The sequence below is a fragment of the Clarias gariepinus genome, chromosome 1 (genome assembly GCF_024256425.1).
Source record: "Clarias gariepinus isolate MV-2021 ecotype Netherlands chromosome 1, CGAR_prim_01v2, whole genome shotgun sequence".
Lineage (NCBI taxonomy): Eukaryota > Metazoa > Chordata > Actinopteri > Siluriformes > Clariidae > Clarias > Clarias gariepinus.
The window spans coordinates 23,531,095-23,550,173 of record NC_071100.1 but is presented as its reverse complement, the minus strand read 5'-3'; the positions used below and the strand labels follow the sequence as shown (position 1 = coordinate 23,550,173).

Here is a 19,079-nt window from a genome sequence, read left to right as displayed (position 1 = left end):
GAAAGATTTAACATGTTAATATCAGATCTATAAGGAAGAGAGCAAGAGAGTAGAAACAACTCCTTTATACAGTACAGGCCAAAAGTTTGGACACACTTTCTTATCTATCTGTCAATGTGTTTTCTTTATTTTCATGACTATTTACATTGGTACTGTAGATTCTCACTGAAGGCATCAAAACTATGAATGAACATTGAATGAGTGCATGTGTGTCCAAACTTTTGGTCTGTACTGTATATATAAAATCATTCTAACAGGTATGGTGCTACAAGATTTTTTTTTCCTGGAAGGTCCTCGTCTTACCACAGAGAAATGCTGGAGCTCTTTTAGAGTGACCATCAGGTTCTTGGTCACCTCCCTGACTAAGGCCCAACTTCCCGATCGTTCATCTTGTCTGGGCGCCCAAGAGTCCTGGTTGTTCCAAACTTGTTCCATTTACGAATTATAGAGTCAACTGTGCTCATTTGGTACTTTCAACACTGCAAAAAACATAAAATTCTGTACACATTCCCAGATCTGTGCCTTGATACAATCCTGTCTCTGAGGTCTGCAGACAATTCCTTGGACATCATGGCTTGGTTTGTGCTCTGATATGTGGGGGTATATATAAGGTGGGACCTTATATAGACAGATGTGACTTTCCAAATTATATCCAATCAACTGAATTTACCACAGGTGAACTCCAATCGAGTAGTAGAATCTCAAGGATTATCATTGGAAACAGGATTCAACTGAGGTCGATTTTGAGTGTCATGGCAAAGGCTTATGGTACATGTGATTTTTTTCTTTTTTTTATTTGTAATAAGTTTGCAAACTTCTTTCACATTGTCATCATGGGCTATTGTTTGTAGAATTTTGAGGAAAACAAGTTAATAAATTTTGGAATAAGCCTGTAACATAACAAAATGTGAATACTTTCTGGATGCACTATAATAACAGCACAAATAACCATAAAAAGCAGGAATACATACATACAATCCAAATTCCAGTAAGAAGATAACCCATCATCTCTTCTCTGTAATATATGGAATCTAATTCCCACTATTGGCTGCATTAACAAAGGGAACAGGGCACAAAGCTGATAAAGATTGATATTCAGGAAGGAAGGATATTATGTGATGTGACCATCTGCTCACTTGCAACAGAATAAAACAATAGCTTATTTTTTTAAATTAAATTCTACTTGATCTTTTAAGTTACATTAATTAATTACATATATTTTTTTATATGGGGGTGTTCAAGTTAATCCAGCAGTTTTAACAAAAATAAAGAGTAAAAACTAATCTGAATAAAATGATACTGTAACAGTGTGTAAATTGAGCATAAGAGTAGTGAGGTTGAGCTCCCTGGAGCCTGGGTCTGGTCAGGAGAGCTGCTCCCTGGATCCTGGGTTTGGGAAGGAGAAGCGCTCCCTGGAGCCTGGGTCTGGTGAGGAGATGCGATTCCTGGAGCCTGAGTCTGGTGAGGAGGAGCACTTCCTGTAGCATGGGTCTAGTGAGGGGGAGCGATCCCTGGAGCCTGAGTCTGGTCAGGAGGAGCATTCCCAGAAGGCCGGTGTGGTTTAAAACTATTATATGATAATGCAGATTGGGGTCTCTGTATATAAATGTAATTCATGCAATATTTATTAAGAATTAAGGGTATTATGATTTCGACTTTTCAACTATGAACTTAATCAGTGTCTTTAAACAGCAATTAAAGTATTTTAAAAATGAATTATACCTGTCTTTAAAAGAGATGTGTACAATGATATGTAGATAATGAATTTTAAAGAAGAAATTGTCATGTCCTACAACCATTTTATTCAAAGTGAACAAAATTGCGAATAACTTCAAAAGTATCGTACCTGTGAGAATCACCTGTAAGAAGGATATGTAGACAATGTAGTTGGGAGAAAATGTCATGTCCTCATATCTAACATGCAGCTATTTTTTATCAAAGTAGAAAAAAGTGGGTCTAGCTTTTTATAACTGACATAGGCTGTATAAATTGCACATTCCTCTACATTGGTAGAGTAACTATACAAACTTACGAGTTAGCATAGTATCCTTCAAAGCAGTGAATTTGCGCTCCCATTGCACCCAACTCTTCATTCCTCTGAAAATCCTCTTTTTCATGTTGATAGTCTCCCACTGTGCTATACATCATTAACAGAGATTACACAAATGAAAACGCAATGTGACATATGGATGAAGAAGTTTAAAGAAGAATAAATCAGCATTGATGACAAACCATGCAGTAGAAGACTATCCAACTGTGTCAAAAAATAAGAAAGTTATTCAGATATGTTCCATGTTTTGTAACTACAAACTCATCATTTGACATTTTCTTTGTATTATGATGTAAACTTTTAATTTTAAATTAAAATTTTATTTGTCATGTACTTAACCATACAGAGTATGATATGCAGTAAAATGCTTAAATGACTGTGACCTAAAAAAAAGGCAAGATAGATAGATAGATAGATAGATAGATAGATAGATAGATAGATAGATAGATAGATAGATAGATAGATAGATTTTTCTGAAACAAGAGAAGAGAAACATTGCATTAAGAAAATTGAAAATTTTAGAAATTTGAAAAACTATAAATTTATAGATTCTTCAGTTACAATAAAATATATTTTAAATAAAAATACATAAAAGGTATAATGTATAAATGTGCAAAATATAAATTCTACAGAAAGTGCAATATAATAGGGGAAAGAATATGTAAATATATTCCTGGGATGAATGCATATAACGATTTAATTATACTTTATGTGCTGTGTGTTGGTATGGTTCTCTAAAGGGGGGGGGCAGGCTCGAAATAATGACGTAATGACGCAGGCAGCGCCAACCAATCACGGTAGAGTAGGTAGTGACGATTTAAGATCTGCGACCTAATCCCACTCTGCATGCAACGGAGTGTTGTTTTGTTGGACTTTTTGGAAAAGCAAGCCCAATAATGTCCGGAAACTGGTCTGACTATGAGACCAGAGAGCTGCTGACTCTTCGCGGCGAGAAAGACGTCCTGAGACAGATTCGTGGGACAGTAAGGGACTCGGCGTTGTACACAAACATGACGAGTGTGCTGCAGAAGCGCGGGGTGCAGAAACGCAAACCCCAAATCATCAGCAAACTGAAAAAACTGCGGAGACACTATAATAGTATGAAGACCCAGTACACCGACAGCGAAGAGGCGAGTCTGTACTGGCCGTACTTCCAGCTGTGTGATGCGATCTGGGGAAACAGCCGCTCGGAGCCGGAGACTGAGGACAAGACGGAGACGATTAAAGTGGAGCCGGAGGACGGAGCTGTTTCTGGATCCGAATCGACGAGCAACCCGGTCGTGGAGGAGGAAGAGGAGCTTGAGGAGGAAGAGGAACAGGAAGAAGAAGAGGGAGAAAGTCCACCAGGTCAGTGCAGTTATCAGGTTAATACAGATCAGGTAATTTATTTTCCAACCCTATCCACTCCAGCACTGAGATAGCTGATCTGAACACATTGTGGTCTGTTCACATTCCACAGGATCACCTTACACCCCTCTGCCAAAAAAGCGACAAAGAAAGAAGTCCAATCATCAGCAGACCTTTGAAGATCTGCGCAAGTTTTTGGTCAATATGGATCGAGATTTTAATGAGATAGAGACAGTCCGGCTCAAGGAGCAGAGGGAATATGAGAACAGGGTTCGCACAGAGGTGAGGGAGTACGAGAGGCAGGAACGGGCCACGCACATGGCAACGTGGAAGGAGATGCAGGAGGCTCAGAACAGCTTCTTTAAAGACATTCTGAGCCAGATGTCTCATTTTACTCCGTCGCCTGCACCAGCACTGCAGCAGCAGCTTCTCTGCACACTGCTGAGACAGGATCATGGACAGACTGAGGTAATGTTTAGCAGTTTATCCACTGGTCAATAACCTGTAGATTGTCTGTTCACATTTTAAAACTCTGAGTTAAGCTGCTTTTTTATCTTTTATTGCTTTAGTGAATGGTTTGAATGTATTTGGCTTTGTTTCTAAATTCTGATTGTAAAATTAATTTTTGTCATCTTTGCAAAAAATTTAATTCCTCCAGAAATACTGAGTTATAACATTATGTTTGGTATAAGGAAATACACAAACGATGTTTAAGAATTCTTCTAAACAAAAACTTAATTTGCCTGTATATTATATTGTCTTTTGCTTTGTCCTCAGACTCAGCTGAGGAAAACACAGACAGATGTGCAGCAGAGAATACATGACCGACTGAAGAAGATTCAAGAGATCAAACACTCAGCAGAGCTCTTTAAAGTGAGTACAAGCAATATGAGTTATACCTGCTACATAACTTGTTTATTGTGTTTTGAAAAATAAACAAACTGCATTGAAACATTAGGTCCGTATTCAGTGTTATATGATGAAATTTAAAATGTGAAAAATTCCTCCTTTAGAGAAACATAGAAAAAGAGAAAGCAGACAGTGTTGAAGTCTTCACTGCTCTGATTCACTCCATTGAGAGAAGTCAGGCTGAGCTGCTGGAGGTGATGGAGGAGAAGCAGAAAGCAGCAGAGAGGCAGGCTGAAGGACTCATTAAAGAGCTGGAGCAGGAAATCACTGTGCTTAAGAGGAGAGACACTGAGCTGGAGCAGCTCTCACACACTGAGGATCATCTCCACCTCCTCCAGGTCAGTGTTCCTCTCTCTGCTCACTGGCAATGCAGAACATCACAGAACAACACTCACCATGCTGAGGGATTTCTCCTCTCTCCTGCTCTACTGTAGATTTCCTCCTCCATGTGCAGCCCTCCACACACCAAGAACTGGACTGAGATCAGCATTAACACTGATCTGACTGTGGACACTGTGAGGACAGCTCTGTCTCAGCTTCAGCAGACTCTCAATGACAAGCTCATTAAATCACTGAAGAAAACAGGTGAGAATATTTTGCATAATCGTAATTGCAATATTTGTAATCCTTAGTTTTAATTTTGTCAAAAATTACATTACAATTTGCCAAATAATGAAAGTGATGTTTTTGTTGTATTTAGTTTCCACAGAACTGAAGAGGATTCAGCAGTATGCAGGTACAGTGAGGTTTATGATTTTCAATTATATTCTAATGTACATACCAGCATTACACCACTGCATCATTAGATTCATTTTTTATTTGTAGATCTCTAAATAAAAGTCTTAAAGTATCCCTCATTATCCTTCTCAGTGTAATTTCATATTTCTGCCTTTAAAAAGACTGATCTTTGAATATTTCACTGTAAATTCTATATATTTTATTGAAATGCTTTTCCTCTCTCCACTAGTAGCTCGTCATTGTTAAGATTTAATGTTATACATTTTAAGATGCTTTTCTGCTCATCACAGTAGTACAGAGTTGAGTTACTGTAGCCTTACTAAAGCCTGTAAACAGTCTCCATCGACCCTTTTCATTTCCATTAACAGAACTGCTGCTTATTTTTATTGCACCATTCTAAGTTAATGTCCAAGATAAACAGTTTTTGAAGTACTCAAATCAGCCTATATGGTCAGAATCATTGAGATCACATTTCCCCCATATTTCGGTGGTTGATATGCCAGCAGCTTTGGGTAATATTCATGTTTCTGCATGATGTTTCTGCATTGCACTGCTGGCACATTATTGGCATGAATAAGTAGAGATGTGGAAAATTCTTTTGTGTATCACCACATTCACTCCAATCTATTTTAAATAATTTTATTACATTTATAATAGAGATGCATGGTCGATAAGCTAATTACGGGAATTGACTGGTTTTCATCAGTCTTGGACCAATTCTGTACATGAGCTTTCAATTGGTGCAACAACAACATGTTTCTATGGTGTTATATTATCAAAAATTTTAAATAGCCACAAATCAGCCTTTTTCCTTTAAACTTTGCAAGCGTATTAGTCTCCTGATTCGATAATATTGAAATATATATTAATAAAATCCCTATAAATAAGTATGTGTGCATGTGCTCCTAATAAAGAGTTTACGGGAACACCTGCTTCCTCTGTTATTTCATTAATGTGCAAAGGTGAAATTATTATATTTTCAATGTAGAAATGTATTCATATTATTTATACATGCTTAAATTAATTCAATTTAATGACTCAATGGACACTGTATTGACAGGTTTGTGGACTTTTTTGAGGGGGGGGGCGGGGCATCCTGTTATGGGTTAACTTTGATAATAACCTCAACCCTTCTGGGAAGGTTTTCCACCATTGGATTAACGGCTGTGCAGAGTTTTGCTTATTCAGCCAAAAGTGCATTAGTGAGGTCTGGCGATGACAACCTGGGGTGTTAAATCTGTGTTTGTAGAGCTGTCCTTGTTCACAGGTGCATTGTAAAGCTGGATCGTGTTTGGGCTTCTTTATTGCTTTAAATGAAATAATAAATTAAATAAATTTAAATGGAAATAATGATTCTACAGCAAACAAAGACATTATAACCAATCATGGATGGTACAGTACAATTGTCAGATGTTCACAAGCTTTTGGTCACATAACGTATCAAACATCTCACTGTGTCAAAATGCTGTTGGTTCATTTAATGTAAACTGTTATCCTTTACATATTTCCAATGTAAACCCAGAGGAGCAGGGCTCCCAAATTGCACGGTGGTAAAGTGCTCGCCCTATCATCCAAATATTGCTAGTTCATTTCCCAGGTGATGCTGTAGCCTCTTTTACTTTTATAGAGAGACTGAGGAAAGAACAGAACCCACAAACGTCATTAAGACGTCCTGCACTTCACCTTTTAGAATGTAGAATATGAACAAACCCCACAAAAAAAGTGGGCTTCATGTCGAATATATCTATTTTATCCATTATTTTTAAGATGATCCACTGGGTTATTTAAAATGTACTATTTAAAGTGTACAAATGTTGTTGTTGGTTTTTTTTTCTCTCCTTTCTCAGTGGATGTGACTCTGGATCCTGATACAGCTCATCCCAATCTTGTCCTGTCTGCTGATGGAAAACAAGTGACACATGGAGACATTTGGCAGAATCTCTCTGATACACCAGAGAGGTTTAATTTTTGTGTCTGTGTTTTGGGAAAGCAGAGTTTCTCCTCCAAGAGATTTTATTATGAGGTGCAGGTTAGAGGGAAAACAGCGTGGGATTTTGGAGTCGCCGCAGGGTCCATTAACAGGAAGGGAGACATAACACTGACTCCTCGTGATGGATTCTGGACTCTGGCATTGAGGAATGAGAAGGAGTATAAAGCTTATGCTGATCCAGATGTCCACCTCACACTAAGAGAAAAGGTGGAGAAGGTGGGGGTGTTTGTGGATTATGAAGAGGGTTCTGTCTCTTTTTATGATGTAAAGGGTAGATCTCATATCTACTCTTTCATTGGTCAGACTTTCACTGAGAAACTCTATCCATACTTCAGTCCTCATTTAAAGGAAGGTGGTAAAAACACAGCACCACTGATCATCTCTCCTGTATTCAAAACTGAATGACTTTTTTTAACTCAAGTAAAATAATGTTAAAAAAAAAAAAGAATTTTAATCCATTAAACCGCAAGAGCAAATGTTTTAACAAAAAAAAAAAAAAAACACTTTTTTCGGATATTCTGAGGTGAAAGTACTGAATGAAATACTTCTACTATAAATTTTAACAAAAAAACTTTTCAATTTAAATCTTGATCAAACATTTTATTTATGTTAAAAAAAAAACAAACATTTTTTTTAATGTAACAGACATTGTGGGGTTTTTATGAGTCACACTCATTTTAGGCTTGAGAAACTGTGACTACAAGTTTTGATCATTACCATGCTGAGAAAGAGCAGTGTTAACCCCTAGTGTTGACCCACAATTACACTCATGACTATAACCCTTCAGATACTTTATTAATGAAGGGATTTTTGACTTTGTTTTAAATTCATGTATCAGTTCATCATAAAGGGAAAAAAAGAGAAAAACACTTGTTCTTTTAATCTTCATTTTCAAATCTCACATTTTCAAATATTAAGTACGTTTATCAGCCCTTTGGCGCCCCCTACTGGCTCCGGTGCTCCCCTTATATTAACGTGACTAAGCACAGCATTTAGACCTTCAATTTACTATTACTGTGGCTCCTGGCGAGTGGGAGTAATCATTACTTTCTTGTAGTCTGGACTAGCGTTCTCTCTCGCTTTAGTAGGCAATACAGGCTTTACCCCATCTCTTCCATTGTTTTTTATTTTTATTTCCTGCCTTCCAGAGTGATGTCACGCGGCGTAATAATCACGTGACCTATGAATCTAGGAGCCTATTTAAAAAATCACCCTTTGCACGAATAAACGAAAAATAAAAACAACATTTATTAATAGCATATTGTGTTAATAATAGTGTGTTATAAATATATATAATAGTTATATTCATTAAATTATCCATCCACACGTTCGCTCAATACTACACATAAGATATATTTTGATAAATAAGGGCTGGTCCCTGTCCTAATGTAAGGTGTTACAAAGTGAAGGAAACAAGGAAGTAACGTCTCACAGACTAAGTGAAAGAGAAACTAAGGTGTTTTTTTTTTTTTTTTTTTTTTTTACAGAAGAATATAAATAAAGCACTTTTAATGACTTAAAGAGGACTGTAAACAAAGATTCTGCTTCTGCAAAAAGTAAGGAGAAAAACAAAGTTAAGTTATTTGTAATGTTTTAGAGTTAGGGAAGTTTGTGATAGAGAGAGAGTCTCTAACAACTGAAAAAACGAAACGGGATATTTTTTCTTGAATTAAAATACAAAGTTATTATTTAAAAATGAAACATCTATTTAGTGCTTGGTGCTGACTGATGTGCCTTGTAAGCTGCGTTGAATGAAGAGAATCAGACATTTACAGCCCTGTGACAAGTACAAACTCAACCTTTTGTGTTTACAATAACACGTTTTTACAATAACAGCCAATACATACTCCTAAATGTGTGTAATAAATAATTACTTAATGTAAAGGTTTACCAGTTGAAGGAAAAAGAAAATGGCTAAAATTTCATCACCACAAGTAAGAAAAGGCAGAAGGAAAAGCATGGACAGACCTGGTGATGATTGTAAGTAACACATTCACATATTAACTTTGGTTTATTGTTTACCCATTTAATCCAGTAATTAAGTAACCAGTGATCATTGCAGTTAGTGTTAAAGACACACCATGCTCTGGTGTCAAGGTGTATTGTAATTTGTCAAAGAAAGCACACTCACACACATACATTATATATACTTTTATATAATGTATGTTTATAGGTAAATTGTATATAGAGAGAGAGTGAAAGAGAGAGAGTTTAGGGATATATACAAGTCTGCACCTACATATGTGGATAATAAGAAGTACAGATTAATAAAGTTGTAAAATGTATTACATGGAAAAGGTACAAGTGGATTAGGTGGTTTAATGGTGTAGTATAGAGTTTAAGTGTAGTGGTTGTGGGGAAAGAAGCTGGACCTGAACCTGCTGGTTCAAGTGCGAATGTTCCAGTTACTTTCACTTGGATGTAAGGAAGGCAAAATTGTGATTTGGTAGGAGAATGGAAAGTGTTATAAAACTATTTCCAAACAATTTGGACTTTAACATTCTGCAGTGAGAAAGATTATTCGAAAGTGGAAAGCATTCAAGACTGTTTTCAAGACAGTCAGCCTTCTCAAGAGTGGATATCCGAGCACATTCATCGCAATTCACTGCAAGGTTAGACCATGCATGTTGAAATGTTAAAGTCCTTGACAGTAAAATTAGAAAAAAAACTGAACAATTATGTTTTGTTTAAAAGGGTTGTCTAAAAAGAACATGGAAGCATGACTGAAGTTCAGACAACTGCATCTAAACAAACCACAAGACTTCTGGAACAATAGTCCAACAGCCAAAACTTGGTTGAAATTCTCATGCAACAAGAATGGCTGTAAAAAATGGGAATTAAAGTTCTGAAATGAACTAATCAAAGTCCACACCTCAACCCAATTGAAAGGCTGTGCCAGAACCTTAAGAGAGCTATGCATATGGAAAAGCCCAAAATCCTCAATAAACTGAATCAATGTTGTGAAGAAAAATGAACATGTGAATATGTGAAAGACTGATGAGTTTATATAGGAAATGATTATTTTAAAGTACAGTGAAACCTTAGATTGCGAGTAACGCGGTTTACGAGTGTTCCGCAAGACAAGCAAAGATTTTTAATAAAGTTTGTTTTGTAAAACGAACATTGTCTTGGTTTACGAGCACCGAGTATCATGTATCACGCATGCGCTTCTTGTTTTGATGCCAAACGTCAGGTAATCACAACTGAGCCAACGGTTTTTCTTCCTCTTGAGGTGCGGAATTGTAGGTAATCGTCTCCCCTGCTGGGTCTTAGTGCTCGTCTTTTACTAGTATAATCAACATCTGTGCACGCGTGTACTGTTTATTATAACACTGTGACTACGTGTGTGTGTGAAACATATTTTATTTTGTGTTTGTAAGTGCGTGTGTACAGTGTGCGTGTAGTATTTCTTATAACACAAGTGTGCGCGCATGTAAAGCAAAGAAAATTCCATTAGAGTTAAAAAATCCATTTTCTCTCCCCCTCTCTATTTCAGCCGATGTGAGCTTATGGGTGTGCATAATTTGACACCGTGCCTAGGGGTCAGTTTCTGTGAGGAGCAGTTTATGTGTGTGTGTGTGTGTGTGTGACACACAAACACACAGACACACACACACACACACACTCTCTCTCTCTCTCACGTGCACGTTTAGAGGGGTGCTTCACACGGACACAAACACACACAGAGAGAAACTCTGCTCTGTCAAGATTCTTTTCAAAGGTAAAGTGCAGGTTAATTAGTTTGTTTGTTTTACGTTACAGCAGTGATTCCGTTAGTATGCGCTCACACGGGTGTCATTAGCGATGTTCTGTAATAATTCTTCAGACAAAATAATCTTTCCGTTAATGTGTGTTTATGTAAAATTCAAATAAGAAAGGTTTACTGTGTAATAAAGTCTTATTAGAAGATTAAAAATCCATTTTCTCCATCAGCCTCTCTTATGTGTGTGCGTGCGCATTTAATTTGACAATATGCCAGTTCACACACTCGTTCTCGGGACGGGAGAAGCTTCACACACACACACACACACACACACAGCGTGAAACACTTAAACTGAAACACTTATCTGTCTGGATTTTTTTTTACTTTTTTTGAAAGGTAAAGTGCAGGTTAATTTGTTTTATTTTTACTTTATATTTTGTCTTAATTATTTTTAGAAATTTTTTGGGGGGCTGTGTAACAAATAATTTCAATTTCAATTATTTTTTATGGGAAAATTAAATTTGGTTTACGAGTGTTTTGGAATACGAGTCCGCTTCCGGAACGAATTATGCTCGTAATCCAAGGTTTCACTGTATTGCTTCTAAAAATGAATGTAAAAACTAGATTTAAAAAAATACATGTTCTTCTTAGTTTTTTTATGCAAAAACATAGAATTACAATGACTTTTACACATGACTGTATATGCACTTCAGTTTTGAACTTAGACTTCCAACATAAAAAAAATCCACCATATAATCTAATACATTTTCCAAAATTTATGTTTTTTTCATAATCTATGAAACCTAGTTTCTCATGACTCCAGCAGTCTCCTGTCCGAAGACCAGCTGCTGTGTTCGATTTGCCTGGATGTGTTCACTGATCCAGTCACCACTCCATGTGGACACAATTTCTGCAAGAGCTGCCTTACACAGTGCTGGGAGACGAGTCAACACTCACTGTCCATTATGTAAAGAGAAATTCACCAAGAAACCTGAACTGAAGATTAATACAACATTGAGAGAGGTTACAGATCACTTCAAGAAGAAAAGTATTCCTGACAAGCCTGAGGTTCTTTGTGATGCCTGCACTGGAGTAAAGCTGAAGGCCCTGAAATCCTGTATGGCTTGCCGTGCGTCTTTCTGTACATCCCATATAGAGTTTCATAGTTATGTTCCAAGCTTTAAGAAACACAAACTAATAAACCCTGTGGAGAACCTGGAGGACTACATATGCCAGAAACATGAGAGACCTCTGGAGCTGTTCTGTAGAGACGATCAGACGTGTGTGTGTCAGTTCTGCATTGAGACGAACCACAAGAATCACAACGCTGTTACTATAGAGGAGGAGAGCAGAGAGAGGAAGGTGAGGAACACTGATTAACATGAACATTCTAATGAACAATGAACACTAATTTATCTGATAGTAGTTCAGATGTAAAGAGCTGCAAAATACCTGTTTAAATTCTGAAAATGTGTTTAAGGTTGATTAATGTTAAGCCTTTAATCCTCTCAGTTACAACTTTGGACTGTACAAGGTTCTACAAACTAACACAAAGTGCAGTGCAGGCTGACACAGAGAGAGAGAGAAAATGGATCTTTAACCTCTCTAATGAGACCTGCTTTTGCTTTACACACGCACGCTCGGCCAATCAGCTCTCTCTAGACCTCCGGCTGCGAGAGGTTACAGCATCACACGGGACTCGAACCAGCGATCTCCGGATGATAGGGCGCTTTACGGAGATAGCACTTTACCACTGCGCCACTCAGAGGCATAAGTTTATTGTGTCTTTAAACAAAAAGAAAACTCCAGATGATTTTATTCTGAGCTTAAGAAGCTTCTGATAGGTTAATTGATTCAATTTAAGTTAATTGGTGGCACACCTGTGGATGCATATAAAGGCACACCTTAAACACTGAGCCTTTTTCTTTGACATTATGGAAAAATCATGAGAAATCAACCAAGACATCAGGAAAAGAATTGTGGACCTTCATAAGTATGGATCATCCTTAGGTGCAATTTCCAGATGCCTGAAGGTCCCAAGTTCATCAATTTAGACAATAATATGCAAGCATAAAAACATGGGAATGTACAACCCTCATACCGGTCAGGAAGGAGACTGATTCTGACTCTCTGAGAGGAACGTTTTTTGTGGCGAAATATGTGAATCAACCCCAGTACAACAGCAAAAGACCTTGTGAAGATGCTGGCTGAAACTGGTAAGACAGTGTCATTATCCACAGTAAAACGAGTCCTGTACCACCATGAGCTGAAAGGCAGGAGTGCTTCTGGGAGGAGAAAGACATTACTTCAGAACAACCATAAAAAACAAACAGACTACAGTTTGCAACTGTACATAGGGACAAAAATCTTAATTGCTGGAGACGTGATTTGACGAAACAAAAATTGAACAGTTTAGCCATGATGATAAAGAGTATATTTGGAGGAAAGAGGGCGAAGCTTTGAAGCCTGAGAACGCCATCCCAACTGTAAAGTATGAGGGTGGTAGAATAATACTGTGGGGCTGCTTTGCTGCAGGAGGGACTGGTGCACTTCACAAAATAGATGGCATCATGAGAAAAGTAAGTAAGTTTGGACAATGACCCCAAACATTCTGTACCTCCAAATTAGTTACAAGGTGGCTTAAGGACAACAAAGTCAAGGTATTGAAATGGTCATCACAAAGCCCTGATCTCAATCCCATAGAAAATTTGTGTGGGGCACTGAGAAGTCGGTGCGATCAAGAAGGCCTACAAACCTGACCCAGTTACACCAGTTCTGTATACTAAGGAACTGTATGTAAATTTTTGACTGATTTTGACTGTTTATTCTGATTTAATGTTTCACAGTAAAGAAAAAATGTTTGTGTTCTTTCCTGAAGTGTATGTAAATCTGGTTTTAACTGTATAATCTGGCACATAACTACTCAGAACTTTCCTTATACACAACATTTTGATTTCATTTATGGCGCAGGTTTAACTTCAGGCAAATAACTAAGTACTGCAAATTTTAGTTTTGCGTGATGCTATGACAAAATCTTGCTGAACTGACATACAGACAGAAACATTTCCCATTTGTGTATGTTACATAAGGATATCATTGAAATAGTGAGTTCTGACCAATGTACAAACAATACCTGTCTTTTATTTATATACTGTAGATTAAACAATTAAAGATTTACAATGAATTTGTTAAAAAACAAAAAACAAAAAAAGAAAATAAATACCTATCGCAATGTCTTCTGCTCTGTCCTCAGACTCAGCTGGGCAAAACACAGACAGATGTGCAGAAGATGATTCAGCCCAGACTGAAGAAGATTGAAGAGATCAGACAGTCAGTAGAGCTCGGCAAAGTGTGTGCAACATGGCATGAGTTTTTATAAGCTGCAATCAGTAGTTTAAAAAAAATAAAAAAACTATATAGACTGTCATTAAACATTAGTTCATTATTTTGTCTTATCTGATAAAGTATGAATGTGTTTACTTTAGAGAAACATAGAGAAAGAGAAAGCAGACAGTGTTGAAGTCTTCACTGCTCTGATTCGCTCCATTGAGAGAAGTCAGGCTGAGCTGCTGGAGGTGATGGAGGAGAAGCAGAAAGCAGCAGAGAGGCAGGCTGAAGGACTCATTAAAGAGCTGGAGCAGGAAATCACTGTGCTAAAGAGGAGAGACACTGAGCTGGAGCAGCTCTCACACACTGAGGATCATCTCCACCTCCTACAGGTCAGTGTTCCTCTCTCTGCTCACTGGCAATGCAGAACATCACAGAACAACACTCACCATGCTGAGGGATTTCTCCTCTCTCCTGCTCTACTGTAGATTTCCTCCTCCATGTGCAGCCCTCCACACACCAAGAACTGGACTGAGATCAGCATTAACACTGATCTGACTGTGGACACTGTGAGGACAGCTCTGTCTCAGCTTCAGCAGACTCTCAATGAGAAATTCACTAAAACACTTAATGACAAGTTAAAGGAAACAGGTAAGAAATGTATATATTTACAATATATGCACAGGATGCCAGCAAAATGAGATATCTCCATTTTGGCTGTTCTGAGAAATATTAAATGGGGAGAGAGAGAGAGAGAGAGGGAAAGAAAAAAAAAGTATTACAATCTGTTAGAAAATGTTTTATGCATGTCTTTTGAGTCATAAAGGTGTTTAAGAACCAATATTTCAATATCATAATATATTTTAAAGATTTTGCAAAACACTAAAAGTTAATTTGTCATAATTTTGCCCCAATGAGGGCATTACTATAGTAAAGGGGTGGACCATATAATGTCCGATAGGGTGTCAAGAAACTGCATATACATCTTTATATGCAGATGATGTGGTCCCATCAGGTCATATTAGAGTTCACAAATCCTGACTGTATAATGTAGCGTAGCATACATAACTAGGCGTATGATAACCAACGGCTTCAAATATCCACAAAACCAGTGGCAGTTATAGTTTAAAGCTTCTAAGATAAGAATATTTTGTTGGAGGCAACCATATGTGCCTTCTGACAATAATTTGGCAAAATGAATGTAAGTTCATAAATGGCTTTTGTTTTGTTCTGCTGTGAAACTGTTCACATGTTATAGTCATAAGTATACAATAGTTTGCATTATGTAATCTGTTAATCTTTTAGATTCATCTGAATCAGAGACTACATTAAGTCTAATAAATGTCATGTTTTGTTGTATTTAGTTTCCACAGAACTGAAGAGGATTCAGCAGTATGGAGGTAAAGTAAGGTTTCTGATTTCCTTTTATATTAAAATATAAATAAAAGGAACTCTTTAACTGTCGGGAATTTTGATGGTGGGCCAACTGACCTTGCAGTCAATATACAGTGGAACATCGTATACCAAAACGCTTGTAAATTAAAGCAAATTTTCCCATAAGAAATAATGAAAACTTAAAAAAGCCAAAAAAAAAAATAAATACATAAAAATAATTAATACAAACTATAAAGTAAAAATAAAACAAATTAACCTGCATTTTACCTTTTAAAAAAAAAGTTAAAATAAATCCAGACAGATAAGTGTTTCAGTTTACGCGCGCAGGCACTGTGTGTGTATTTATGTATGTGTGTGAAGCTAAAGTAAGAGGAGACTCTTACTTTCAGCCCCTCAGCCTGTCCTGTATGTGCAATATGTCTGTGCACACGCTTAATTTGTGTGTGTGAAGCAGAGAGACACACACACACACACTAAAAGCGAGAGAGAGAGAGAGAGAGAGAGAGTGAACCGGCTTGATGTCAAATTACGTGCGCACATACATAATGACAGCCACGAGTAAATGAATTTTTAACCTCTAATGATACTTTCCTTTGCTTTACACGCACGCACACACGTGTGTTATAAGAAACAGTACATTCGCACTGTACGCACGCACTTTCAAACACTAAATAAAATATGAACTTGAATAAAATTAAAAATAAAATAAAATTGCTCGTTTTTCAAGTCAAAATTTATTTAAAATCTTTGCTCGTCTTGCGGAACACTCGCAAACTGTGTTACTTGCAATCCGAGGTTTTACTGTAAAGTTTACAAGTTTACAAAAAAAATCTGGGGCCAACAAACAACCTATTAAAAGGAGCTTCTATGTGACAGGGAAGCTGAAGAGTGCCAGTGTGAGGATGACAGGGTCAAGGGACAGCAGGAGCAGTAGCAGAATGAGAAATTAAGCAGAAATTAATCATGGAGTAATTTCGTGATTAAGTGCGACTTAAAGGGAGTTCTTGAAGGGAGTTTGTGTGCCATGCCATGATCCCAGTGATGATGATAATTCAATTTAAGGAGACCTATTATAAAAATTTTACTCTATATTAAATTTTAGATATTCAGATGGGTCTTCAATGTGTGTGTTTGTGCGTGTTCAAGCAACCAAAAAAATGCAAAAAACATTTATTTTTGTCGTTTTTCCATATATGTACTAAACAGGGACTTAAACCAATGAGATATTCCCCCTAACGTGACCCCATACAATAAGATGCCCTTATTTAACTTGTTGTGAACAAGCTATTCTATTCTACGAGATATCATGCCTTGGGAGACTGTCATGCTTTAAAGAAATTTGGGCTCTTAACTCCAGTAACTGGAAAATCTTAATGCTAATGCATACAAACACATATTACACAATTTATTGTTTCAAGTTTATGGCAACACACAATCTCCTCTCTCTGTATGATACACAGTGTATAAAAAGATTTAAGTTACTCATATACATATATGTACATACTCATTCATAAAATTGCCCACCCTTTCTCCCACATCTTACCTTCCACTGAGAAGCTGTGTTTGACCATGCCCCCACCACAATAAACTAATAACAGCATTATCAATGGAAAAATATTGTTTTTCATTTTTCTAAATATCAACATTTTGTTGAGCTCTGATAACTGCACACAGTTCACACATCTTCCTTTTTAGCAGAATTATTTTTCATAATTTTGCTACTTTATCCCTGCTATAAATGTTAATTGATTATCCAGTGGAATATGATACATCATACTCACATCACACACTGTGTGTCTCTCTTAGTGGATGTGACTCTGGATCCTGACACAGCTCACCCCAAACTCATAATTTCTTCTGATGGAAAACAAGTGACACATGGAGACAAACGACAGGATCTCCCTGATACACCAGAGAGGTTTAATACATGTGTTATGGTTCTGGGAAAGCAGAGTTTCTCCTCAGGGAGATTTTATTATGAGGTGCAGGTTAGAGGAAAAACTGCATGGGATCTTGGAGTCGCCAGAGAGTCCATTAATAGGAAGAGGGACATTACACTAAGCCCTGGAGATGGATTCTGGACTGTGTGGCTGAGGAATGGAAAAGAATATGAGGCTCTTACCAGACCTGCTGTTCCCCTCACACTGAGAGAGAAGGTGGAGAAGGTGGGGGTGTTTGTGGATTATGAGGAGGGTCTGGTCTCCTTTTATGATGTAGAGTCTGAATCTCATATCTACTCTTTCACTGGTCAGTCTTTCACTGAGAAACTCTATCCATACTTCAGTCCTTGTACAAATGATGGAGGTGAAAATTCAGCACCACTGGTTATCTCTCCTGTATGTAAGACTGAATGACTTTTCATCACACATTAAATCAAATGCTTAAAAGGGTATTTTATAACTTTTTCTTTCACCTGAACCACACAACAAAGCTGTCATTGAACCACACAACAACAATGTAATACAATCAATAATACACAAACATTAATAATTAAGTACTTAATATACATAGAAATTAATTGTATCATCTATTTTGTCAGCCTTATAATAAAAGGAAATTTGTACTGGAGTTTTCAATCCAAATTCTACTTTAGGTTTTAAATCATGTTTATAGTCACAATCTCACGCTTCATTTAAGTGTCGAGATATCCCATCCAATACATTCACCTAAAGATTCATTTCATAAAACTTTATTTAAGAGCTCATTGTACTGACTAGTGGACAAATTTTGTGTAGCAAGTTGACCCTAACATTGTAAGTAAGGCAGTTAATATGGACATGTAACTGCAAGTAATATTTTTTTTTTCATAAGCTTATGCAAGTATCTCCATACATATGTACAGTATTTCCATACAGAGTTGCATTAATTTTTCTCCAAGATCTTGTTATGATGGTTGAATAGTCAAACCGCTGCGTAAAGTCTTTTCCAGCAAATCCCAAAGGTTTTCAATAAGGTTAAGGACTGGACGATGTGATGGGCAACTCGTGTGAAAATTATGCCACATGCTCCCTGTTGTATTTTTTTGGAAAAGCAAGTATGGATTGAGATTTGTGACCAAAAAAAAAAAAAAAACATTAAACAAAAATGAAAGAATTATACATAACCAAATAAATTGAAAATGAAAAATAAAATGAAAAAAGACTAAACTTAAAACAAATCTTACAATAAAAATATACAAGAGAATTCCAATTAGTTTTAGTGTTCTCCACTGTCAGTTAATTTTTTTCAGGTTCGCTGCTCACTTCTTTTAATTTTTCTTTTCTTTTTTTTTCCATTATTATTCTCAGGACAGGTTTACATATTACAGGCGCATATATGTAAAAAGGTTTTAAGTACAGTTACTCAGAATATGGATAGTTTGGCTATAATCACTGCTAGGTGCTTAACAGGGAAAGTGTGCATCAGATAACATAACATGAACTAAATTGCTTCAGTGGTGCAAAAGCATTCACTGTCTTAAAAAAATGTAAGCACACATGTTTCTCAGGCATGGTTATGCCTTGTTTTTCTGGGTTGGTACATGTTGAGACATCCCAGTATAATGTCATATAATTTAGTGCACATGAAGTGGGCAGAATAGGGACAGATATACTGTACAGTATGACATATTATGTTGCTAA

At 36.9% G+C, this 19,079-nt stretch overlaps 1 protein-coding gene and 1 pseudogene across 1 annotated transcript; both read left to right on the top strand.

The window, feature by feature from the left end:
* Positions 1-2,875: 2,875 nt before the first annotated feature.
* On the top strand, positions 2,876-7,500 carry LOC128518539 (zinc finger protein RFP-like). Its single transcript, XM_053491698.1, has 7 exons — positions 2,876-3,397; positions 3,510-3,865; positions 4,175-4,270; positions 4,411-4,644; positions 4,741-4,891; positions 5,007-5,042; positions 6,892-7,500. Exons 1-7 carry the CDS (start codon positions 2,947-2,949, stop codon positions 7,437-7,439), a joined length of 1,872 nt encoding a protein of 623 aa, XP_053347673.1. The 5' UTR covers positions 2,876-2,946; the 3' UTR covers positions 7,440-7,500.
* A 1,492-nt stretch (positions 7,501-8,992) lies between these two features.
* On the top strand, positions 8,993-17,813 carry LOC128520784 (zinc-binding protein A33-like; annotated as a pseudogene).
* Positions 17,814-19,079: the final 1,266 nt, after the last annotated feature.

What these genes read in the sequence shown, in the direction of transcription:
- LOC128518539 (XM_053491698.1), top strand. Translation starts at nt 2,947, where the DNA reads ATGTCCGGAAACTGGTCTGACTATGAGACCAGAGAGCTGCTGACTCTT. An exon ending in ATCATCTCCACCTCCTCCAG is followed by an intron (nt 4,645 to 4,740) that starts GTCAGTGTTCCT and finishes GCTCTACTGTAG; the next exon opens with ATTTCCTCCTCCATGTGCAG. An exon ending in TAAATCACTGAAGAAAACAG is followed by an intron (nt 4,892 to 5,006) that starts GTGAGAATATTT and finishes TGTTGTATTTAG; the next exon opens with TTTCCACAGAACTGAAGAGG.